This window comes from Accipiter gentilis, chromosome 7, assembly GCF_929443795.1.
Source record: "Accipiter gentilis chromosome 7, bAccGen1.1, whole genome shotgun sequence".
Taxonomy (NCBI): Eukaryota; Metazoa; Chordata; class Aves; order Accipitriformes; family Accipitridae; genus Astur; species Astur gentilis.
The window spans coordinates 4,936,136-4,961,336 of record NC_064886.1 but is presented as its reverse complement, the minus strand read 5'-3'; the positions used below and the strand labels follow the sequence as shown (position 1 = coordinate 4,961,336).

General features: G+C 40.7%; 1 protein-coding gene across 5 annotated transcripts in view; it reads right to left on the bottom strand.

The window, feature by feature from the left end:
- Window positions 1-25,039, bottom strand: part of SFI1 (SFI1 centrin binding protein) — a 31,159-nt gene extending 6,120 nt beyond the window's left edge. For 3 of the 5 annotated variants that reach the window (XM_049805001.1, XM_049805003.1, XM_049805005.1), the window contains exons 1-23: window positions 23,823-25,039; window positions 21,569-21,748; window positions 20,424-20,495; window positions 18,051-18,158; window positions 17,656-17,750; window positions 15,976-16,093; window positions 15,603-15,705; window positions 14,022-14,178; window positions 13,063-13,224; window positions 12,553-12,623; window positions 11,284-11,376; window positions 10,847-10,944; window positions 6,986-7,067; window positions 5,868-6,046; window positions 5,560-5,635; window positions 4,673-4,768; window positions 4,174-4,250; window positions 3,416-3,518; window positions 2,804-2,900; window positions 1,977-2,137; window positions 1,469-1,543; window positions 1,105-1,179; window positions 550-726 (exon numbers count right to left, since the gene is read on the bottom strand). In XM_049805001.1, the coding sequence (XP_049660958.1) occupies window positions 550-726; window positions 1,105-1,179; window positions 1,469-1,543; window positions 1,977-2,137; window positions 2,804-2,900; window positions 3,416-3,518; window positions 4,174-4,250; window positions 4,673-4,768; window positions 5,560-5,635; window positions 5,868-6,046; window positions 6,986-7,067; window positions 10,847-10,944; window positions 11,284-11,376; window positions 12,553-12,623; window positions 13,063-13,224; window positions 14,022-14,178; window positions 15,603-15,705; window positions 15,976-16,093; window positions 17,656-17,750; window positions 18,051-18,158; window positions 20,424-20,495; window positions 21,569-21,748; window positions 23,823-23,842 (2,475 nt within the window). In that variant the 5' untranslated portion in view covers window positions 23,843-25,039. The remainder of the gene's footprint in view (window positions 1-549; window positions 727-1,104; window positions 1,180-1,468; window positions 1,544-1,976; window positions 2,138-2,803; window positions 2,901-3,415; window positions 3,519-4,173; window positions 4,251-4,672; window positions 4,769-5,559; window positions 5,636-5,867; window positions 6,047-6,985; window positions 7,068-10,846; window positions 10,945-11,283; window positions 11,377-12,552; window positions 12,624-13,062; window positions 13,225-14,021; window positions 14,179-15,602; window positions 15,706-15,975; window positions 16,094-17,655; window positions 17,751-18,050; window positions 18,159-20,423; window positions 20,496-21,568; window positions 21,749-23,822) is intronic. The other 2 variants (XM_049805002.1, XM_049805004.1) reach the window with 2 other exon arrangements.
- Window positions 25,040-25,201: the final 162 nt, after the last annotated feature.

Sequence of the window (25,201 nt, the reverse complement as noted above, 5' to 3'; positions counted from 1 at the left end):
GGCTGCACATTAGCAAGTGGAACGACTAGTGTCCTGAAAACCCAGAAAAGAGCTGGGAAAGCTGCCCAGGAGCAGGAAGAGAGCAATCAATACAGGCATCCCTATCTTCCTTTCCACACACAGGGCTGGGCTGATACACAAAGGGAGAAGTGCTACAAGTCCACATTTGAAGGTATAAGTGGTGCTAAAGCTAAGACAGGATTAGATGCAGCCTCTAATGCTTCATTCTAGCACAGAATGTAGAGACCAGACCCTAGCCACATGCAAAGGTTTCATCCAGCAGTATTGTCTACAGTAGCAATTGGCCAGTTTTGAAAAAGCTTCATTAAGAGAGGTTCCCAATTAGCAACATAAGTCTGATGTGCTCTAGTCTCAGCTGTATGAAAGGACAGGGTGTTTTGCTTTTAACTACAGGCAGAAGTGTATGTCAGATCCAAACAAGAGCCGAGATGTAGGGCTCCAAGATACATACATACACACGATCACACACACACAGGATCAGAGCAGACCAGTCCTGGGTATATGTGAGCAATCACTTGTCTCTTTCACCTTCAGCTGGTGCTGGGCTTGCAGCTGTCCCTGCAACTGTTCCGTGCCAGCAGTGTGTCTCGAGACCGGGGTTACACCTTCTCTCAGAAGAGTTGTGTGGTAAACTCCTGTGGCTTCTTCAACGTGATCTTTCTTCTGCTGTTGCCCCTTGGCAATTGTGAGCCAAGCATCAAACACCTACAGCACGAACAACAGATAGCTGCGAGTGTTACAAAGACAGGTTCCAGGCCGGGGACTCCCCCTGCAGACGGGAACAATTTCCCTTCTGCTGGATAGCAATAGGCAGAGCTACAGCAACAGCAGGACACTACCACAAGGACAAAAGGACAGGGATTTAAGTCAGCTGAGGCTGGATGGGAAAAAACATGTGCAAATTTTTTAATCAGATAAGAGGATTTAGGGACAGCTTTCCAGCATCCTAAAATAACATATAGCACCCCAAAGATGAAAAGAAACAGATATTCAGTGCACATTCTGCTGACTGCAGTCAAATCTGCATACGATCTGCACATCTGCAAATTCACTTGTCTGCCCCTGACCCCCACACACCCTTACCTTTCTCTGCAATGAAAGGGACCAGTGCCACAATGCTTGCACCGTCTTCCGCTTTTCCCATCGCTGCCACAACAGCTATCAGGGGAAAAAAAAAATCGCACAGCAACCAGGTCAGGAGTTTGTATATCCCACACCAGAAATGCTAGCCAGAGCATCAACCAAACAGGAAGTGCTGGCGGAGCCATAGCAGAATAACATACTCATTTCACCCAGTATATGACAAGGTTCTCTTGTGCTAGTGGAACCAAAAATCAAGAGAACGTTTAAATAAATTCTTGTGGTCCTCATGTGTAAATGGCACATGAATGAGAAGGGATACGGATCAGCAAAGAGCTAGATACCTACCCAGGGGACAATTCCGTACCTGTGTCTTCCAGCAAGAGAAGGAAGCAGAGCAAAGTCTACGAGTCATTAGCCAATCTCCCTGTCTCTGTAGTAGCTGTAAGGCAATCAAAACAGTGAGTCACTTGCAGACAAACCCCACTTATCTCAGCCAAATGCTATTAGAGCAGAAGAGGTACCAAACAGCTTTTTATCACCCTCCTTTTGTTCTGTTGAGGCTACCCTCAATATCTAAGTGCCTTACAGCTGTAACCCCGTTTTGCAAGTACCTATGAGCCCAGCAAGGATTTCATTAAGAGTAAACGATCCCACACATGGCAAGCCCAGCTTGTCATCTCTTAAGTCTATTAGTTCTATCAAAGCTTCTTCAGGCAAGACACAGGCATGTTCCTTCCTCCTCAATGCACAAGGCTGTCATGCTCCTCCTCAGCCAAGACCACCATTCCCTTCACCAGGGCACATGGCCTGCTCCTCCACACATAACTTTCCACCCTGGGTCACTGGCTGGGGAGGTTGCTGATCCTTCTCACCATTTTCCCAACACGCTGCTGATGATATTCCTTCCATTTCACCAGGTACTTCTGGAGTAGGTGCTGCTGGTGGTGCTGTACTGCCCTTTGCTGCTGAGCCCTCAGCATCAGAGACTCCCTAGTTAATTCCTTCCAGTGAAGAAACAGGGTCTGTAAATGCACTGTTAGGAGAAGATAAATTAACTAATGTACCAAAAGGACATTATTAATCTCAGAGAGTATCAAGTGATCAGCTACCCTTCCAGACTGTTTTAGCAATACTTAACACTGATTAATACTCAGCACTAGGAAGAAAGATCATGAAACACTTCAGGAATGGACAGCAAGCCATGACTTGCAAATCTTCCCTGCTGCCATTGACATTCTTTATAAACTTTAGGAAATCATTTGTCCTCTGTGCTCTTCTTATGTCAAGAACGTGGCTGGTACCATGAAAATGCTTACAGAGTTCAAGGCCTTTTGGTATTAATTACTAGAGAAAGATTGAAGCAGTAATTGATAAGATTACTTGCACTGCCCTCAAAACAGAGATGTCTGAGCTTCTCAAAATCAGGAATGGAAAATTCCTTTGAGGAAGGAAGTGTTAACATCCCTTATATAGACAAGGAACCAACAGAGAAGCAGTGTCACACAAGCAGCCTTCAACAGATCACTGAGGTCCCAAGTCATTCCCCATTCCACAGGGACGTCCTTTGCAGGCTTAATAGACCATCCAGCCATTTCATCTGTACGATGACACAAAAGACTGCCCTACTAACCCATATCTTTCTAAGGATCATACACAGATAACTAAGTCTTTTGAGAGTTTAATACTTCCATCAGCTCACCTATATCCAAATGTTTTCTGGCCTCCATCACAGCTGCCACCTTCTGCTGACGGCAATGCACTTGTAGCAAGGCAGTATATCTCCACTGTAGCAACACCTAAAGATGTAATGCAAACAAGAGAGAGGATACAGACTAACACTGCAATGTTCTTTGGAAGGGGAAGCAATGTACTGCACATTGCTGGCACCATAACCATTTCCATCTCATTTTTCATGAGGCTTAGCAAGACAGTTCAAATTTCCTACAAATTAAATACAACAGTATTTCAGAGGGTCCCCTGGCATTTTTCAAGGCATCCCTCTTCTCCATCTGTCTGTCCATGCTGCACCCTGTCCTCCCTGTCCCAGGTAATACTACTAAGCAGTATCATACTACTGGTTTTCCCTTCCTTCTAGGAAAGGGGGAGAAAGAAAGGAAGAGGAAAAACCACGAGGTCACTCAGAGACAAATTTCAGAGATGCCTGTAAAAATAAGATGGGACTCCCACATTTTAGACCTTTCTTAGTAGTGGCTCTTAGATTAAGTTTTCAGTCCTTCTAATTGCATTACCTGACCCCTGCCTGAACTACCATCTGTACTTAGACCTTGGTATCTGCTCTTACAGACCCTACCTTTGACAGGATTGCCCTCCTGTAGTGCTCGTCTGCCTGAGTAGTTGCCTTTGCTTCATGTATAAGAGCAAGGGTATTTTCTCTCCACGTACACAGAAGCTGTCTGAAGGCAAAATACATAAAAAATTAAAAAACAAACAAAAAACATTAAGAATGATTCTCACTTGTTCATTTGGATTTGGCACCTTCTCACTCACAGGGGAACCAAAACCAGCTGCCTCTACAAACTCAGACTTGCAAATCAACTTCTGCCCCTTCAGGTCTCTGCTGAAGAGAAGGCAGTGCAAAAACAGAACACACCCTTAAATATAGCATCTTAAGCTGAGTCAATCAGGCTCTGCGAGTGACTCAAGTTGTATAGCATTAAAACAAATGAGGTAGTTAAAACTAAAGCAACTACAACAAACACAAAGCGATTATTATCTTTAATCGCTCTCCTCCCTGTAACGCAAGACAGCCTCTACATCTTCCAGACTGCTTTAATATCTAGCAGTCAGAATCCGTGCACTGCAGGGAATGATAGAGTTTGCTCTCTGCTGTCTCTTATGGGACTAAACAGAGATTTAAAAAAAAGTTAAAGCAATCTAGGAAGAGGTTGACTTCTTTTAGCTAGACGACCTGCACAGAAATAAATGCACAGTAGAGTCAATTCCCAGCACTGAACACTCAAAAATTTACAAATGTGGCAGTGAAAGAGAGTAATTTGACTGCAGTGCAGTCACTTCTCTCTCACACTGCACAACGAAACATAGGCTTACCGCAGCAGTAGTCTAGTGTACTGTTTCTCCTTTTCAGCTACTTGGTATAGAACGCACTGTACGTTATGTTGGTAACTCTGCAAGAAAAGCAGCTAGAGGTAAAATTTCCTTCAACTGCCAACATCTCTGAGGAGAGGAGACATCTAGAAACTCTTAGCAGAGCTTAGGATAGTAATAGCAGCAGTAGAGTACAGGGAAAAAAAATTAAGTTACAGCCACAGAAATCGAACGCTGCTTTTCTGAGATGAACAGTCATTACACACTAGTTAATACTAGCTATTATATACCCTTCACCAAAGCCACAAGATTAGACTGGTTCGTTTGCTCCAGAAAGCAATGCTAGAGCTTATACAACCCCATTTACAACAGCCTCCATTCTACCTTGCATACTTGGTGTGTAAGTGCCTAGAGTGAAACAGCGTGGCAGCTCTTCAGTTCTCACTGAAACACTTAATAACACACAGACAAGTCCCTCAAAGAAAAGAACGTTCCCTCCTACCTTCCAGGCTGCCAAGGTCTTGCCCAGTAATGTGTGCCGGTAATGCATGTCTGCTTGCACCAACTTCCTCCACTTCTCACGTTGATGTCCCACATACTATAATGCAGGGGAGGAAAAAAAAACCAAAACAAAAAACAAAAACCCACATGTACCCGTGATGGAGGGAAAACAGGCAATGGTAGAGAGCAGAGGGAAAAGGACCATCCCCAGTCTCTGGGGAAACATCAGTGCTTTATCTTGCTGTAATAGGTTTTCACTGAAACTGGTGTTGCACTCTGCTATTCCTCCAAAAGGCCTAGTTGAGGCTTTTTCTTTTTTTCTGCCCTTTTTAGGAATACTCTTGAAGACTGACATAATTCACTCAGCTTAACAGTTCTGGACCAACAGACTAGCATCAACTCTAAAATTTCTCACAGATTCTCAAGACATGCTGCAAGGCACATCTGGTACATCACATCATGGTAAGGAAAAGGTCCAGCATAAGACTGAAGTGCCATCTGATAGGGCCTCCCATGACCTGTACACAACTACAGACCATACACCATGGCCTTGCTGCAAACTTTTAACTTAAGTAAAATTTTGAGAAGGACATACACAGTACTGGCTAGGGACAATTTCATCACACTAACTCTGGTGACATTCCCAGATAAACCTCCTAAACTATGGTCCCATTCTCACTATATCTAGAGCAAGAAGTCAAAGAACTCTCCTCCTTACACAGTTCCTGTTCCACCCACACAGAACTGCTTTTATCCACCTGGAAAGGGAGGAAAGCTTAGGAATGACTAGTATTTAAAATAAACAATTTAATTTCTAGCCATATGGGTACAAGCAATCTGAACATAACAAAAAGGATTCAAGCTTTTCCCATCTGTTAACTCTCTCACCTCCTTCCACTTGTTCCAAGTCTGCTGCAGACACTTTGAATATTGAAATCTTAAGGCTTGCATCTCCTTGAGCCTCCTATAAGAAAAATAATTTAATTATTTCTCCTACAATGCAATCCATGTTACTGAACCTCTCTAGCAGAGACTTGAATCCACACTTGCTATTTTCAGTAAGTCATTTAGGGAAAGACAAACTAGTAGTTTCCAAAGCACAAATAAGGAGTCAGAATCTTTGTGAATGAAATGCTTAGAAGTAAGCCACCACAAGGCCAATCCAAATAATTCTCCCTTTTAAAAAAACTTCTTACTCTGTTTTTATCTCCTGAGTATTTTGCTTCCACAGACTGAAAGCCTTTAGCAGCAGCAGGTTGCTGTAGTGATCTCTCGCACGAACCAAGCCCTCTTGCTCCTCCAAACATGCAGCTGTTCTTCTATGCCAAAAGCGCCAGGAAGAACGCAATAGTTGTCTTTCAAAATGAAGTACAGCCTATAATGGCAAGAAGGTGGCAATGAATTCATGACACAGGCCAGTTACAAACAGAAGAGAATCCCTTGAAGATGACATGCACAGAACTGTCCAATGTTTGTTCTCCTCTTCTCACCTTGAACAGTAATGGATATGTCATCAAAGGCAAGCTGCAAGTTTATGTGAACATGTTCTACAGGTATCTATATGCATACAGATGGAGAAACTGTTACCAGAAAACAGTGGGCCAAAGAGAGGAAAAATACAAGCTGATAAGTAGCATGTGAAAGACTCCCAAGAACCGATAAGCTCCAGAAACCAGTGCTGTTGAATTTGCAAGAACCGATAATCTCAGAACACCAGGAGCCAGCCATATCTGCACAAGGCCACCCACACATGCTACTATCAACTATGAATTGTCTAAACCTGACCACATAAAAGCCAGCAGTGGCTGCTATATATCAAGACTACAGGATTTTTTATATATATATATATATATACACACATACACACACATCTCAGGATATGAAGGACCCCTTAAGGGTCTTTATGGACACCTACCTAGAAGCAACTAGCTTGTCAGTACAACCCTGCGCTTCTTCAATAGATTGGGGTTGGCTCTTTATTCCTATTATTGTTTCAAGCAGCTAACTATGAAACAGACTGAGTGTGAGAGAGCGCACACACACATATTTACTGGCTAAGGGAATAAGTGAATGAACTGTGTGAATAGCTATCCTCTAATAATAACAGCTTAATTCTACTATTAATAAACAGCTTAACTTAAAAAATTGTGATTAGTAAATATTGGTTCTTTCTCCCCTGACTTGATCTCTCACCTGGGAAAAGAGAATTTACAACACCCAAGTCCATCTCATGCTAATGCATGTTCCCGGACAGTGACTAAGAAATCATCCCCTCTATCTCCTAAGCAAGGCCAGGTAAAAGAGTCACATTTACCCTCTCCTCTCCCATTCTGTATTCTTGCTGCTTGCAGGCATTCAGCAACCATGTGTCAAATACCTGTTTCATCAACACCCTCCTGCAAGCAAAAAGGGAGAATGTCAGCACAGGAGAGAATTCCTTCAGAAAAGAGATTGTTTTTATGAATGTCAAAAGACCAATGCATCTACAACTTAAAACAGTTACTTGATTTTTCATATCATGCAAGTGTTCTTTGGAAATCAGGCAGCTATATGTCCTCATTCTCTGTGTTAAAAAAACAGGCAATTTGCCCCCTGAAATCTTACCCAGAATACATGAGACAAGATTAATGCATTTTCTGAAGTTACCAGAACTCCCTGCTTTCATTCAGATAACTCAAAAGATCCTTCTGACTTCTGACCAATTAGTTTCATTTATAAACACACAGAAAGAAAAAAATTATATAATAACCTTTTATTTCTTCTCCACTGTAAATATAGTCCACTCCCTCCTCCCTTGGAAATATTTTGAAAATCCTACTCTACCTTTTTTATTTAAAAAAACAAACAAACAAATATTGTAATAGGACTTGAAAAAAATCATAACAACAAATAATAAAGAGCAGCATGGTCTGATCTCAATACTGAAGGGATTCTACCAAAGTTTTCTTTTATGAACAAGGTCAGGTTAGTTGCCCTCATTATCAAAGCTTCTTTCTCTCTAGATGAAGATAATACTTGCTAGTCTGCCTCCTCCCCAGGGATGCACAAGAATCACTATCAAATAGTATCCCCAAAATGCAATTAATACATATTTGTGATGGAGCACTATGCAACTCCCACAGAACAAGCATACAGTAGAAGCGTCCTAGTCCAGAAGTCTGAGCTACAGCATAGTGGAAATAGCACGCAGTTCAAACTACATCAGTTATTTCTAGAACTCAGTCATGTGGGCGTACTAATTAGATTGTCAGCCAGTCTCAGCTCTTCTCTAGTCTAAAGAGGCCCAAGAGATATTTTGGATTCTTACCAGGTAATTTTTGGTAGGTAGCTGTTAGAGCTCATTACAAGTTTATAGGTTGGTAAACAGTATGAGTTAAGTAAGCCTTCCTGGAGGGTACTGGTGGTTGCCAGCAAGGGTGTCTTTGATCTGTAGACAGCCACAAATCTCAATTGATGGCTCTTCTGGATTATCTCCTAGGCCTTACCACCAGACACAGCAATTGGGGCACTGACTTGTGAGACAGCACGTACACGCATCAGAGACCAACAGAGAAGCTGAGTTCTGGCAAGCTGCCATGAAAGTTTTACTTAGGTCTGGTTGGAAAGCAGCCCTGGACCTCTGAACAAGAACACACTTCTTATAATTTGTTCTTTTGTGTTCAGGAAATAGGACTTCATTTATACCCTTTCTAAAGAGAAAAGATTGCACACAAAAACATTCCTGACCCATGAAATCAAGGTATGCCCACAGAACCAATGGGAGCCTTCAAACCATCTGTTCATCCCTTCCCTGGTGAGAGAGGCATAAGTTACATTGCAGCAGTTACATGCTGCAACTCATCTTCACTAAGCTTAACCTCCTGAGTATTTGACCCTTTTCTCTCTCCTTGTCTCCAGAGGGTAAGCTAATGTACCACAGCTGCACTCTCACACCAGTTGGAAAAACTCTTAATTGCTTGCAGAAATGCAGCTGCCCTTATTATTCAGCCTGCCCTCCAAACCTATTTGAGAATCTCCCAAAAAGCAAGCCAATATCCAAGGCAAAACAGACTTTCTGCAGCTTGCTTTTCAACTGTGAAGCCAGGCTTCTGATGACAGAACAGTATGAATCTACAAAACATGGTGTGATCATCCTCTGCCAATGAAAGGTACAAGGTTCCACGTCTACTAGGAAAGAAGATTTGATGTTGAAAAACACTTTTTTTTTTTCTTACACAGGAAAAAGTGTCCCAGGAGGGGACTCGCTGTAAGAGCATATTTCCAAACATACCCTTTCCCAAGAAAAGCAAACTTTTTTTTGTTAGTATTCTAATACAGAAAATGGGAAATAGGTTTTAGTAGCATCAAAAATCATAAATCTACCTGAAGACTCAGCACTAAATCCGTGGGTAAAAATACAAGCCCAGGCAAGGCCTTTAAGGCATCTCAAAAAAGAGGCAAATACCTTTTTTTTCCTCTCAATCAATATTCCCCCACCTCTGATTTCTACAATGAACAAGTACACACTCTTGCAGCTCCTGTGCATGTCTGTGCCTCCATAATATGCCAGTAAAAGTAGTTAGTAAGATATATCATTGCTCTGAAACAAAGGCTAGTGGTTGAATTTTAAGAGGTGATGAGAACCCATAGCATCGATTAACAGAAAACAGAAATGCCAAGCACTTCTAAAGAAGAAAAATTCCCAGCAATATCACTCAATTTCATATTGCAAACTTAAATAAGAATAACTCCAGCACTTGTAATGGATTTATTTTGGTGCAACTGCAGTTGTGAAACAACTGTATCATCAGTTTGATGAAACGACCAGTATCATCATTCTGAGTGCAGGTTCTTTTCCTATGAGTCCCACAATGGTCTTGGAGCCAGAATTAAAGCTTGCAGGCACACCTTGTTTGTTTCATATTGAATCCAACTGCACATACTGCAACTGACTATAAGTCAGTTGTAACCAGAGTAAGATTCCTTATTTCTTCAGTGACCTCTGAGCAAAACCAAAGTGATCCTGATGCCAAGCCATCAGGCAATTTGAGAGATTTGTGCAAAAATTATGCCCTGAAAATAAAACAAGAATCAACTCTAATTCAGTACCAAGTGTATCAGTCACTCTTGTAGGATTAGCCTCTCTTAATCAAGAAAATTTTATTACTTAAAGCAAACTCTGCTGGGAGGATTAAAAGAAATGAGATAGAAATTTTATTGAGTAGAAGATACTGATTAGGCCACAAGGTAGTTCTCTGAGCTGTAGTAAAATCAAGTATCTTTTTTGAGTGCAGGCTGTGCTAAGCTCATAAAGAACATCACACATAAGCTTGCACAGCAGAATGAAGGTTCCCTTCCTTCCTTTATTACCCTGCATCTAATTTAAACCAAGCAACTCTATGTGGCTTGTTGCACTAATATACTAACATGGTGACATCTCAACAGGTTTCATTTGAGAGCAACACCATAGTATTGTGGTTGAATTGTTTTCAGTTTCAACTCTAGCCTGAGGATCTGGGCATTGTGGAGTATAGCATGCTGTATTGAGTAGAGTTCTCATTCTCTCCAGCTAAGCTTCACCCAAAACCCAAGGAAGTTCTAAGCCAACAAAGTTTAGAGTATTTGCACATCCTGCAATTTTGGGAGCAACTGAAAGCAGCATTAAGACCCAACAGACAAAGGAAGCATAAGAATCAAATATATACCCTTTTAACTTCATCATAACAAACATGGTCAAATTTGAAAGCCTTCTGGCTGCTTTGTTAATGTTGACTTATTCCTAGAACTAAATAAATTTAGCTTCTACAAAAAAAGCCTTACCTTCACTCTTAAGAGTACCTCTAGCAGCAGAGGTAGCATACACAAGCCATCAACTCCCCCTGTTCCTCCCCAAAGTAAAGCAGCAGTAAGCATTTTGAGCTTTGTCCATGCTCATGCTGCAACCTACTGCTCTTAACAGTAAAACATCCTACTCTTACATCTAAACAAGCCTCAGAGCTAGGCTTAATCAATCAATCTCCCTCTCACATTTCACAGAGAAGCAGGAAACATAAATTGTCCATTACTCATAGAAAATGTAAGAGCAATTGGCACTAGGATGGTCATGCCCCCAAAGGTATTACCAGATTTTAAAAGAGAACCGAAGGCCCACAGATCCCACATTTGCACAAATTTATATTAATTTTTCTCTGCGTACCTGTAATGGGCATGAGCCACTGATGTTAAGGCCTGCTGCTGCTGTTCTTCTTCATGTTCCAAACGGGACTTCCAACGGTTCCAGAACTTCTGCAGCACCTGAAACAAAACAACAAAGACATGAAAAAACATAGATATCGAGGGAGGAGGAGAATGGAAAGAAAGAAATTATTAAATGTCCTACTGAAACTGCTTGTTTTATAACCTGGTATGAATTTTTCTGGTAAAAGAAAAACTCACCATAAATATAGGAAAACAGAAAACTAAAATAACATATCCAAGACTGACAGCTGACTTACACAGGAGATTTTCTGTGGCTATTAGTATTTAGGAACACAGCCACTGATTTAGTAAAAAAGTATTTTGTAGGTGAAAGTGGAAGCCAATAGGAAAGCTCAAGAAAAACTAACACAGGAACAAAAATAAAGTCAAACTCACTGTAACTTGATGCTGACGGTATGACAGATTTTTTCTCATTTGCTGAAGACGAGCATTCATGACATTCTGCCAAAGACCCTTAAACCCAAGTTTCTGTAACAACGAGAAATGTACACAACTTCCATGTAATCCAAAATCAGCAAGCACTGGTAAGTTTAGAACCGGCTGCTCCTTACAGACAATCTATGTTCAGTGCTACTCCTTGTAATAGCTAAGATTTATGAACTTGTCATCAAAGCCATGCCTCAATTTCCTCTCACAAATCGTCACTTCTCCAGCTAAACTAAAATTCCCTTCCACTTTCCCAGGGTTTTATTGCGAGATGTCGAACTCCTTATTCGGCTATCAACACTACTACCCAAGTCCTTTCCCGATCTATCTCCTCCTTCAGTTCAAGACTCATAAGTCGCTCCTTATCAAAAATAGAAAAGATCCACTTCCCTTTTAGGTCTCCTCTGCACAAGGTCTTTTGGTCTACAATCCCACAATACTTTGATTCGGGGATGAACATGGTAAATAGCATAATGAGAGCATCCTGCCTTAAAGTGCTCTTATAGTCACTAATGTTTTCAGTCTATGATCCAAACAGGTTTACTGCCATTCTTTTGATGATCTGTACTGATCCACGCTTAAAAATAATTCAGTTCCAAAAAAGCTAGAGGCTTGCTTGTGCCCACCTTTCAGAGAGCCTTCAAGGATTTATCTTCTTTAAAACAAACAAAACCCACCAAAACAACAACAGAAAACCAACCAAACAAAAAACCACAAGATACCCAACTACCTGCATATGCAATAAGCTATCTTTGGACTCCTGCAAAAATAAGCATGTATGCATTACTACAGAGGGGAAAAAAAATAATTCTTGTAGAAAAGAGTGTAAGCAGACAAAAAAATTTGGGGTAGAGTAGAGAAGGAAAGAAAAAAATATCAGGGCAAGTCAAGGGGAAAATGCAATCTCATGGTGAAATGGCCAGGGAGCACAGTAGCCCAATACCATCAAGATTAATCTGCTACATCACCAGTTTCCCAGTTGGAAGAAAAACTATTTTGGAGAGCAGCACAATTTCCCCATTTGGATTCAAACAGCAGATTCCAGAACAGTTGGAATTTAGAAACCTGATGCCTGATCCAAACTCACCATGACAGAAAATGGTGCATCCCCCACCTAACACCCACACACCACTGTTAGTATTAAAAGCACACTGCCAGTCAGAAGTATTTGAATCCTCTCCACAGCCTCTTCCACCTGACACATAACAGTGCTCTTACCAACAGATGATGCTTGTAATGTTTTTCAGCCAGCTCACACTGTCGAGTCTCTTCCACACACAGTACAACATCTGTCACTGAGTTAAAGTATCTTTTACACAGAAACATCCGTTCTGATATATACACAACTTTCTCCCACAGAGGGGCACTATATCTCCATCTATATTTGCTTCAATATTTGAATTGCCAAGCACGGTTACCTGCACAAGTTTTGATTACAGTCAAGCTTTTAGATTTTGCTGGCTTATCACAATACATTTCTGATTCACTGTTAAGTAAGGAATTCCTCCCCAAACTTATCTTCTGCAGGCTCTTAGCTGTCAACAGGCTACCATACTGTAATTGCAACAGTTTTATTAATTGTTAATATAGCCTTACATGCATCCTTCTAATGACAGGGTTTGCTGTCACGCACACTACTGCACAACATTCCTGCTTATTAACCAGATCTTTCCTCCACAGGAATGCTTTTAAGCTGTCCCTGCTAGGGACTAAATACAGATTGGATACAATGTTTCCAGTGTGCAAAGACTCTCCATAAGGCAATCCTCGCTGCTAGTTTTTCAATGTCCTTTTGGTGAGCATGCACTCTTCTCCTGCACTCCCATGACAGCTGCCAATCAGAGAAACACTGCCGGACTATCCTGCTTTGGTGATGCTCTTGGGCCAGCTCTAGAAAACAAACACACAAATTACTCATGACTTGTTCCATCCTGGGTTCATTCATCGCAGATGAGGCCATGACATTTCAGCCAGTGGTTCTGAAGTGACGGAAACTCTAAAACTGAAAAATGGTGGTAAGAATTCACAGTAATACTCAGCTATAGACTATGTTGTTGTTATTGATCACAAAGGCAGTTATAAAGGAGGAATGTGCTGTACTGACTTAAGAAGGGGAAGTTAAGACACCGCATCACTTTTTCAACACACACAAGCTTGCTTACATTTCAGCATACTCTTATTACTAGTTCCCAGATATCCAAGCTGGATTCTTTTCTACTACCACCAATCAACAGGCAATTCACACAAATGCCTGAACTCATTCCAGTGGCTTCAAGGGAATAAACAAAAGAACTGGTGTAATAATCTTTACCATCCTGTATGAGTTGTAATTTGTCCGATTATCAAGAAAATCCACATACAGATTGACTGATAATAGTCCTGAATATACCCTTCTCACAGCTATCTCAGTCAATATAATGTGCAAGTTTTTGTCAAGAGAACTGTAAAGCATTTTCTTTTAAATCACATGGAAAGCAGGTGATATTCCCAACAGTTCAGTATGTAACCTTAGCTAGCCAGGCTTGTAACAGTGTACAGTCCAAGTTGCACCTCATCATCTGTTGAGCAAGCAGAAACATTACAGCCTCTCTTAGAATAGAAAATAAAATAATAAAAAAAAATAAATCACTGTGCCCTAAGCAAAAGGGCTGAGCCCTGTTCTGCCCTAATTCACCATTTTCACTCACCATTCTGAAGTTTCTTTTCTCTGTGGAGGTTTAAGTATCCTAGCCACGCTTCCATGCACCTCTTTAATTCCCAGTGCCGATGGTGAGTTACTGCCCTAGTCTCCTTCTGCTTGTCATTCTGGCTGTATAAATACAGCTCTCGCCACTGCAACCAAGCCTGACCAAACAATTGAGGAGGCAGGGCAATAAAGGAGAAAAAAAAGGGACAAGATTAGGGAAGTAGAACAAAGAAGAGAAGAGGAAGAACACACAGGCAATAGTAAATTCCATGTAAGATCTAAAGGTGAAAGCCATGAGCAGTGAGGTTCCTCCCCACAAATGGAGAAAAAGTCAACAAGCAAAACCAAACACCAAAGGAATATCAGCATAGAAAAGGTCAAAGAATATTGATATCAAACTTTTTTCCTTTTTTTTGGATACTTTTCCACTTTTTCCATTAAAAGGCCAAAATAATACCTTTTGGACAACAGGCTTTCTTTCAGACAGAGTATTTTTATATAAAAGAGAATCACATCTTGAGATATGGTAAGATTTCCCAAGTCACAAGTTTATCTCCTTAGTAGAATAGTGGCCTCAAACAGGCAGTGTTACCATCTCACAGCACAGGCCAAATTAAATACCATCACCTGTTTTTAACGAAATGGACAAAAAGGCCACAGTTCCAGCGAAAGAAAGAAAACCACACTATTTTCACATCAGCTAAGCTGAACAATTTACTGAAGGAGCTGACAACCTCTCAAGAACATGAAATGCTGGATTGTATTTTCTTACCCCAAATTGAGTTAAACATGCTCACAGAAATTCATTAGGACATAAGAAATGTTGTCTTACGAAGAGGCAAGGTGCCATCAAACAGCTGACCAGTGCTATCTTACCTCCTAATGGGACAGTGGATTGGACCTCTGTGGAGTTTGGCATTCTAAAGAGCTGGATACAACTACCCTTCATGTCCTGCTCAAAATGCCACAGCTGCAAACTCACACACCTGTTTTCTCTTACCTCTTCTTTACTTGTGGCTAGTTTCTCTGGTGGAGAGAACTCTGATGCTTTCACTATCATCAAGCATTGTATAAGACAGTAATAATTCCTTTGGACATTCTGCTTCCCACCAAATATAAGACATGGATCCAGTTTGCTCTGCCTAGATTCCTTGTAAAGAAATTTTTCTTGTAAAAATATTGTTTTGACCTTCTTAATAGAATATCTCAAGTTGGAAGGGACCATAAGGATCATTGAGTCCAACTCCCTGCAGGACTACTTAAAACTAAATCATCTAATAGCATCGTCCAGATGCTCCCTGAACTCTAACAGGCTTGGTGTTATAACCACTTCCCTAGAGATCCTGTTCCAGTGACAGACCACCCTCTCAGTGAAGAGCCTTTTCCTAATGTCCAATCTGAACTTCCCCTGACACAGCTTCATTCCACTTCCTCATGTCCTAATATGTTCTTCCATCATAAGTATTGCAATTTGCAAAGCAAATGAGTATAAGGCCTATTTTTTATTAATCTGCAAAATTAGTCACACGTGCATGCAACTTAAACATTAGAAATGGTAGTAGCTGAAGCTCCTAGCACTTACTCGAAATTGCAGGCTCTGGGCCCAGTGCTGCAGAGCTAAAATATTCATTTTACGTCCACTGCTGTTCTGGTAGTGTCGTCTTCTCCACACTGCCCACGATATGCTGCCAAAACAATGTTACAGACATGTTCAAACACAGGTTCCATAGTTTGGTGCAAGAAATCACCTTCCTCTCACTGGAAAAAGGTACAAACAACAATCTTTTACATCCACAGTCTATGGGCATACCAGAAGAATTCAGACACACACACCCCTCAAAAAAAAATATAATCAAATATGGAACAAAGTCACTGCAGGAAAAGATAACAGAAGACAGGTAAAAACCATGGCCTTATAGTCAGTGCCCCTCTGCCTGCTTCCACTCCATTCTTACCGCAAACGGCTTCTTTCCCTGAAAGCCAGTGCCACAGACTGCATCCCATGTTTCGTCCTTTGAACATCAACATAAACGAGCCAGTGCTGCCAGGTCCTGAGCAATTTTTGCTTCTTTGCTGTGCACAACAGAAAAATTGGAGCATCTTAAGTTAATGCAAGAATCTGGCATTTTTTAACCACTCCATAACACCACTTGTCCCCAACCTCCGGTCCCCTCAACCCGCAGTGACACCTCGTGGGACACCCTGAAACAACAGCCACGAGAGCCGCAGCCACAACCATCCACCCTGGCTGAGGGTGCCACACTGACAAGAATCTCTGAAACGCTGACAGCATCATGCCACTTGTTCAGAGCAGCGTGAATTATCAGACAACGGCACTGCTTTGTCTTCAGTGCTTACAGGGTATATAATTGTATAACAATATTCAGCATAACAACCTTATTGGGCAAGAATTACAGGATTTTCTTTGGTTCGTTTTAAAAAAAAAAGTTCATCAGGTTCATCAGTGGCTTTTCAAGAGTTATTCTCTATTACAAGCAGAGAAATCAACCAGAAACAAGTCAAGTTTATTTAGCAGGTCAGTCACACAGCTAAAAACAGAAGTGGTGTCACAAATCCCAGTTTACCACTTTATGCAGTGCACTGCACTTTCTCCTCACAACAGTCTGGCTTGTCAGAACTGACACTACTGAAGCAAAGTTATTAGAAAAAACACCATTGATTTTATGCCACTCCACACTTACACCAAAAAAACCACCACACTTTTTAAAGATTTCCTTGTGATCTGGTGAATCAAGTATTAACCTACCTTAAAACATGCTGCTTTTCTATCTTTTTTGACTAACACACAGCTGCTTCTCCAAGTACTCTGGCCTCACTCACTAAGAATGGAAATCTAGATAGCCTATCAGTTCATTTTGAAAGGTGCCAGTCTATATAATATTCTGAGGCTACATGCATATGCAAAGAGAGCAGTTAACTTATTTTGCAAATCAGCACAGAACAAAAACCACAGCATCATCTTTAAAAGCGGGTCATCCGCCCCTTCAGCGAAACATATTCCCTGAAACCAAAGGATGTTGCAACCAATATAAGCAATGTCATCAACAGGACAAATCCATATCTATACAATAAGACAAGGAGCACTTCAAAAGCTTGGGCTGCTTTTCAATTGCAAGACACAAGCTGGAAGAAATACTGAATACAGATAAAATACGTGCAGTTAATACCACAGGGAATTATTGTTTAATTTCTATAGCCACAGTTGATAACAGAATTCCAGCAACATGTTCTAACAAAAAATATTTATTTGAACACATACTGTGATAAAGTAAAAAAAACCAAAAAAAACAACCACAAACAAAAGAAACCCAAACCAACCAAACCACCCCCCAAAAAAACAAACAATGCAATCCAGAGCAGATGGAGAGGCCCTTAAGCTTATTCACTGGCATCCCTAAATAACTATATAGCCACACAGTAGTGCATCAAACAGAACCCCCCTGCCAGCTTTAGACAGACAACCATCTGTACCTAAAAGCATTACACTTCCATAGGGTGGGGGAGGTCAATGTGCAAACATGCACAAGGGAAGAGATTCTGTGTAAATATTTCCTTTGGAAACTCCCATCTCAGTATTGTCCCCAAATAAAGGTAGTTACCATCACTTCACTTACCATGAGACTCTGCAACACAGTATTTGTTCCTCTTTCCTTGTTGCTGGCATACATAGGCTCTCCAAGCCTTGAATATCAAATTCTGGAGTAAATGCCTGAAAAATGAAAAAAGCACTATTCAGTGAAATAGCTACCAATGCCTAGAAGTAGGATTCTTGCAAGTTCAGTTGCACTTTAAAGATATGTTGGATAGGAAATTTTGACTTCATCCTAAGACAACAGCAACAAAAAAAGAAAGAGAAGATAGATATGAAAATAAGCAATGAAGACATTGCTCTTGGCCTAGAGGTACTGTTCATGTAACTTGCTTACTGGCATTAATAACTCCTTCAGAACCTAAGGAAAATTTCTCATACTGCTATATACACACAATAATAGGAAGTCATGTCACAAACCTGTAATGGCTGCCTGCTCTGAGGCTGAGCTTCCTTTCTCTGCAAACAGTCCACCACTCCTTCCACTCTCCAAAAGTTTTTTGAAGAATCTTCTGGTCATAAAAGCATCTAAACAGTTGAAAAATTTGGACATGGGAAACTTCATACAGGTTTCCAGGTTGACCAAAAATCAGTTTTAATGAAGATTACGCTACCTCTTTTCCAGTCTTGTCTAATTAGCCTAAAGCGTCTAATTGCATTTAAAACCACTACCCTACTGTGACACTTTATTCCAAGACTCTATGAAGTATGACAAGAAGCAGTCAGCTTAGTGACTGTAAATACATCACGTAAAGTCAAGGAAGGAAAGACTGATGTTAACTAGCTGGCCAAATATCACAGTGCCAGTTGACTTTAAACCTACAAATAACTCGCATCTTTTATCCTTGCTTCTGTTTTACTCAAAAAACCAGCACGATTGATAATGATACGTGTATTTTCCTTGCTAAGTTTGTTCTTTGTTTTTTTAACACAAAACATTTTATGTAGAGAAATAAATAAAAAATCTACTTCAGATTTTATAATGCTTTGATATTTCCATTGTGTTCTTAGAAAAAGCATGCTGATCTTAAGTTATCCCAAATTTAAAATCTTCCCAAAGATCACTTAAATAGGCTTCAGAACTCCTCCAGCTAGTTACACATCGTCTATGCTAAAAACAAAGCTGTTCACCTGCTCATATACCTTCCTTCTCCTTCCAACAGATGCTAAGCCATGTACAAAATGGATTCACAAGTCACACATGACCTTCCAATTCTTTAACCTCAGTAGAACAGCCTCTGCTTTTATACCCAGATTTAATTAACACATACCTGACCACGTAAGAAGTGACATTACATTGCAACTGAATTGTGAACAACTGAAAATTCAAATATAAGAGAGTCTGCATGAGGGAACTAGCAGTTCGATGACCTAACAAAAAATAATGGTCATAACCTACAATTTCAAGCAATTTTTTTTTTATTTTACAATATTATTGCAAACATTTCTCAGTGTGGTCAAGATGACCCGGGCAGCAGCGTAAGAACCGGAAAGTCTCATCAACTGGAGTACAAACATTTTCAAAAATTTCTCATCTCTTTGTATTTGTGATGGAGAGAAGGAAGACAAAGGACCCATGAAAACATATAAGCTAATAAACAAAAAGCACACAAGCCCAGACTCACAACCTTTGATCACAACTATCCCACTAGCTTAATGAAATTGCTCATGTCTGTAATAACAGGATTAGGCCCAGAATACCTAGAGGTCCCTCAGTGAAACATATATGAATCCTCTCACAAGTTGCAATTCATAGCTACCTACCCAAAGCCCAGTTGCTAAGTCATTCCAAGCACTCAAGCAGGAAAAAAAAAAAAAAAAAAAGAAAAAGAAAAAAGAAATGAGCTATACTTTATTTTTATTTTACTTGGTGCATTAACAGAACATTGCCAATAAAAGCTAAGGAGAACTGGAGACTTTTAAATCTAAAAAACAATTAATTACAGCTTATGTTCTTTGCTGAACTTTATAAAACGTATTTCCACTCATCCTCCTAAAAAAAATAAATAAATAATAATTGTCCTGAGTTCACACACAGACAAAGTAGTGCAAATTCAGTATACAGGATAGCAAGAACAGCAAGATTCACAGGACAACTTCTGGTTACCAACTAAGGCAGATGTAGTCAGAGTACATTTGATACAGTACAATGAAATTGGATAACTTATTCTGACTGTAACAAATGCAGGTCTTTCCACTGGGAACTGCTTCAGTTCCCAAGGGTGTGGTCAAACAAGAATGAACATGCAAATTAAAGCAAAACAAGAAAAGAGTATCAAAGTGTTATTTTTCAGCAGCTGACAGAACACTAACAACAGAAACTAATTATCTGCCGCAGGTATTTCAGTCAGACAGATACAAAGCATATACAGATATACATTAAGAACAATAGTGCAAACAATAAAATGAACTGAATTTCACGATCCATCTCTAGTTATAACTTTGAAAAACTGTTAAATTTAAAGCAGGTGTCACAATCATACCCCATCATTTATCTACATGTACAGTTCAACTTCATCAAGACAACCGCAATTCCTATGAATTTAGTTAGTAAAGTTTAACCATGATTTTTAAAAACAAACAAAAAGCAAGAAGCGTATTCAAAGGAAACCTTCAAGTGATCCAAAAGACATCCAAATATTTTCTTGGCAGACAGCGCTCTCTTAGCCCAATGGTATAGCACTAAACCACAAAAAAAAAAAACCCAAACAAAAAAACCACCAAAACCAACAACAAACCCAAACCAACACAAAAAAAAAAACAACCACCCTTGATTTCTGTAATTTTATCTACCTGGCTTTGGAAGGGAAAACTTGTCCAAATGTCTTTTTTGCCCACAGATGGAAGAACTTCCTTGCTAAGTATCTGGAATATAAGGAAAGGTTAGTTGCCTTTGTACTCTCCCTCTGTTAATTCCCAGGCAGCAATAAAAATAGGAACTTTTACGCTAGTTTCACTAATAAAACTAAGGGGCTGGTTTTCAGAGATCAATGCACATAGGAAATATTTACACCCTAAAATTAGTACCCGTAACAGGACTATTCGCCGAGCATTAACAGAGGCCTAAGCATCACTTCAAGACCTGAATTAGGACATACTTCTTTAGGAAACCTAGAGAGCTTAAATGTCTTCCCAGCAGCCCACTTACACCCAGCAATACTAATGACCAGGCTGCCAATTAACTGGGGAGCCTTTTTGTGATTTAGAAGAGGTAACATAGCTGCCTTCCTGAAGTCAACCAGCTGAGTGAGACTTGTTTCCAGAATACTTGAGCCAATCTAATGTTTATTCCTGCCTGAAACCAGCAGATCTTCCTTCTTCCTACCTCCCCCACAGCAGTTCACTTCTCAGCAAGCTTCTAGTACCAGTTCAACTCAGTAATCCGTAACTGTGATATTATCACCCTCCCCTCACCCCCTGCCTTTTTCTTTCAAACGGATTTTAGAGTTAATTGGCACACAGAGGGCCCCAATAAGCACCAAAGACATCACAAGGTAATTAATTAAAGCACACAGCCATGAACAGGGCCTCCCTCTTTCTGCAAGTCTGAGTTGCTAGATCAGCTCCACTTCTTCAACAAATATTAGGCTTTTAATCTCTAAACAATTACCATCCCACCTTTGTCAAGATCCCTTCAACAAACAAAAGAAGTAAAGAAACACAAAAGGAGGGCAAGACTAAATCATTACACTGGCAGACCCCATCAAAGCATGCTGTTAAATAGCTATTTTTAAATTTTACATTAGAAAATCAAATCTATGTGAAATCTGACTGTGCCAATGCATGTCCTCAAATTATCACAAGACACCTTCAGAACTGTCTGGCACACCTGTGAACAAAAACCTTTGCCTTAGCCTGCACTTGTACTACTAAACCAGACTTCTTTAGGTCTGATCCCCCTGCTCGATTCTGTGAAAATTATGTTTTGTACTCATCACCTGATTTGGAATTCTTTTAACCTTCTTCTGTGACGCCAGGTACACCCAACTTGATCCAGATCGTCATGACCTCTGTCCTGAACTCCACGTCTGTCAGATTGGGGAGCAACGGATTGCCCAGCTGCATGCATCTGATGCCTAGGTAGTTGTTGGATTTCATGCATCTTCAGAAATTTTGAACTTAAAAGGAAAGAAGAAATATTTTCTGTAAAACTACATTCACTGCAAATAAGTGGCATTATTTTGATAAATTAATCTATAACAAAGGTATATCATGGCACATAGAAGCTGACCACTACAAAATGTTAAAACATGTTTATTGTGTCTTTATCAGGCATTTTTCACTATCTGGAATTTTAAAGTTGTTTCCGCAAGACAAGCAGGAAGATGCATTTCACTGCAATCACATCACAGACAACTCCTTTCTCCTCTAAAGTTGAAATGAAAAAGCACTAAAATGCATTTGTGCTAGCCCTCCCATGTGTGTGCATACAGTATGCCTTTGCAGAGATTTGAATGTGTTTTTCTGCCTTTTATTCTCAAGCATATCAAAGTATTCTGTCTATTGCTGAAAAATTCTCTTGAGGACTAGCAAACTGAAGCGAAAATCTCCCATTTTAACATGAAATGCACTTACACATACAGTTATTTTACAATAAACTTTTTTCCTAGTTTTTCATCATATTTTAACTGTGTTTCTTCTTTAAAAAAAAAACGCAAAAACCTAAAATTCCTTTCCTGTTTTTACACATTCATCATTAAAAAGCAAAATTAGGTGTATTTTTCCATCATACAGTTTACTTTCACGTGTAGTTCTAATCTGAAAAACAAGTATGTTGTTATGAATTCCAAGTATTTTGTCTCAGTAATTTTCTGAAAACACGAATGATTAAAAAAAAAAATCTAACCAGATAAAACTTGCTGAACCAGTTGTATTGAAGCCTCTTTCCCAAAACAAATACTGCCACCACCCTGAAAATTTGCACATTAGAACCACAAACACATTCTTGAACTCCCAAACAAGCATCAGAAGAGGATAGTCTGAAGTCTCACCCTAATAATCACCTGAACTGAACTAGGAAAAACATGGTTGCAGCCAGAAAAAAAAGTGGTTCTATGAAGTTTTTGGAACAATCCATACTACTAAATTTCAGGAATTCAGCTGAACAACTGCTCACGGTATTAACAACAAATCATTGGGGGGAAAAAAAACCAACCAACAACAAAACCAGAACCCACCCCCAAAAAATCTCATAGGAGGAAATGCAGTATTTTTGGCTTATGCCAGCAAGCTGCAAGGAGCTAAAACAAAGCTAATGAAAGAAAACAAGACCTATATTTTGTGTGAGAAAGAGAAATTCTTGTTCTCCTGTAAAATATTATTTGAATGTTTTCTGAAAGAGGTGGGCCCCGTCTGGCAGATGAATAAATTCTGTTCACGTCAAGATGTACAGTTAGGTACGCACTTTTGAAGAAAAGAGTTTCAGGCACTTTTAAAATTATGCAATATAGTTTTCAGCAAAAGTTCTTGTACACGTCTATTAGGCCCAATTCCCTTTAAAACCTTCTAAATTGCTCCAAAGGTAAACTGGTCTGACCACACGCAACGACAATGTAACGCAAAGTAGTCAAAAAAATCAAGCTCAAGGTAGAGCATGTAAAAGTTTTGTATTAAAGTCTGAGGCATGTGAATACTTAATGATTTTCCAATATATGTCATTTTTAACAGATTTTCCTAGATTTGAAACGCTGTAGGTGCCACACATATGTAGTGACGACAGCCCATGTCCATGAGAATTTATGGCAAGTAACCACCAAAAATAAGAGTTGAAGAAGGATCATTTGTCCCTTGTAAAGTTAGAAGATAAAAGCACGGGAAGAATAAGAGAACTGGCTAACACCACAAAATAAACGTGTGATTGGGCCAACAACATCCAAATATCTTACGTTCCAGTCTAAGACGTCAAGCTCAAGAACATCATTTTAATATTTGAATGTCATGATAATGCAAACCCACATAAAGCCGTATTTCATGATGGGTTTGGGAGGGGGTGGTGGGGGTGGTTTTGTTTGTTGGTTTTTGGTTTGTTTTTAAGAGGAACGCTTTCTGGTTAACAATATTCCATAGAGACCAATAAGCCCACATATGAGAATAACAACTTTCTTCTGTCCCATGGAATGCCTAAGATGTCATAATAAATAAAAAAAATTACAGCTGAGATCTTTAACAAGGTAGCCTCTTCTTATTGCTTACCTGCTTCTGGATTTCTCCATTTTGCTATAGCTCCAAGCCTGCAGTAAACAAATGTACTCTCTGCACTGCAACGTTGTATATTAGCTTTGGACAAAGCATAAATTGGTTCCTGTTATATGTGATGAATCCATCAAACGGGTCTATGCTAAATGCAGTCTGTATCTTAACAATGACAGGAACTCCACTCACTCGACCTGCATACAAATAGCATAATGCAATTCTAGATGTTTAACACAAAAAGCATCTGTCTGCACACTCACAGCCTTGCTGACCTGAACGATACTGTGCTGACATAATCTGTCGGTAATAAAGTCATAACTGCCTGAATCGTAAGACAGCAGCTGTGCCTACCTAAATAAAGCCGTGCTAGAAGGATGCTATATAAAGGAGATGACCCTAAGTTATGTTCCCCTACTTAGAAACAAATTAATAATCAAGAGTGACAAAATCAGTACCTAATCAAACCGACTCCTCTTTTCTTTTAAACTACTAAGCTTCTCTCACTTCACAAGCACGTAAAAATGAAAAAATGAATTCCACCCAGCTCCAGTGAGAACTCCTGTATGCACAGAACCTTCTACCTGCCAAAGGTCTCAGGGAGAGTAAGACTCTTGTGAAAACACCCAGGGACTTATGATCAGCAACCTCCTCGTTAAGTGTGAGATCCAAGGTGGGCATTTCTATAAGCAAGGTTTAAGGGGCAACAGAAAAAAAACCCAAAACTTACTGCAGTCAGTCAAGAGTTTGCCTGCACAGAACTCCTCTCGGCAGCAGAGAGTTATAGTCTGAACGCTGTTTGTGCTTATGGACAAACACTCAAGAACCGCACGATGCTGCTCCAAAGCCCTGCCTTGAGGCGCTGGAGGCCGCGGTACCTGCCTCCCGGGCCACCCAACAACCGGATCCAGCCTCCCCACCGCCGCGGCCAAGCCCCGGGGGGACCAGCCGTCTTGCGTTAACGGCTAGGCGAAGGCAGCACCTCACGGGTCACCGGCAGCCCGCTCCTCGGCAGGCCCGGGGGAGCTCTGCCTTCCCTAACCGAGACGGCCCCGCACACGCCTGCACGACCGCGTCTGCCTTCGCAAGCCGCCTCCGAGGGGCGGCAGGGTGGTACGGGGGGGGCGAAAGGCGGCACCAGCCCCACCAGGAGGCGGCCGGACCCCCAAGACGGGGGTGAGGGAGAAGCACAGGCCCGCCTCGCCTCAGCACCGAGCGCGTTACTCCCGCGCTTCCCGCCCGCCCTCACAGCGGGGAGAGCCCCACCCACCACCACAAAGAGGGGGCCAGAGCGCCGCCCGCCCGCCCCCACACACCCTCTTGGCGGCGGCGCAGCGCCCCGCAGCGGCGGGGAGGAATGCGGGCCGGGCCGGCCGATGGAG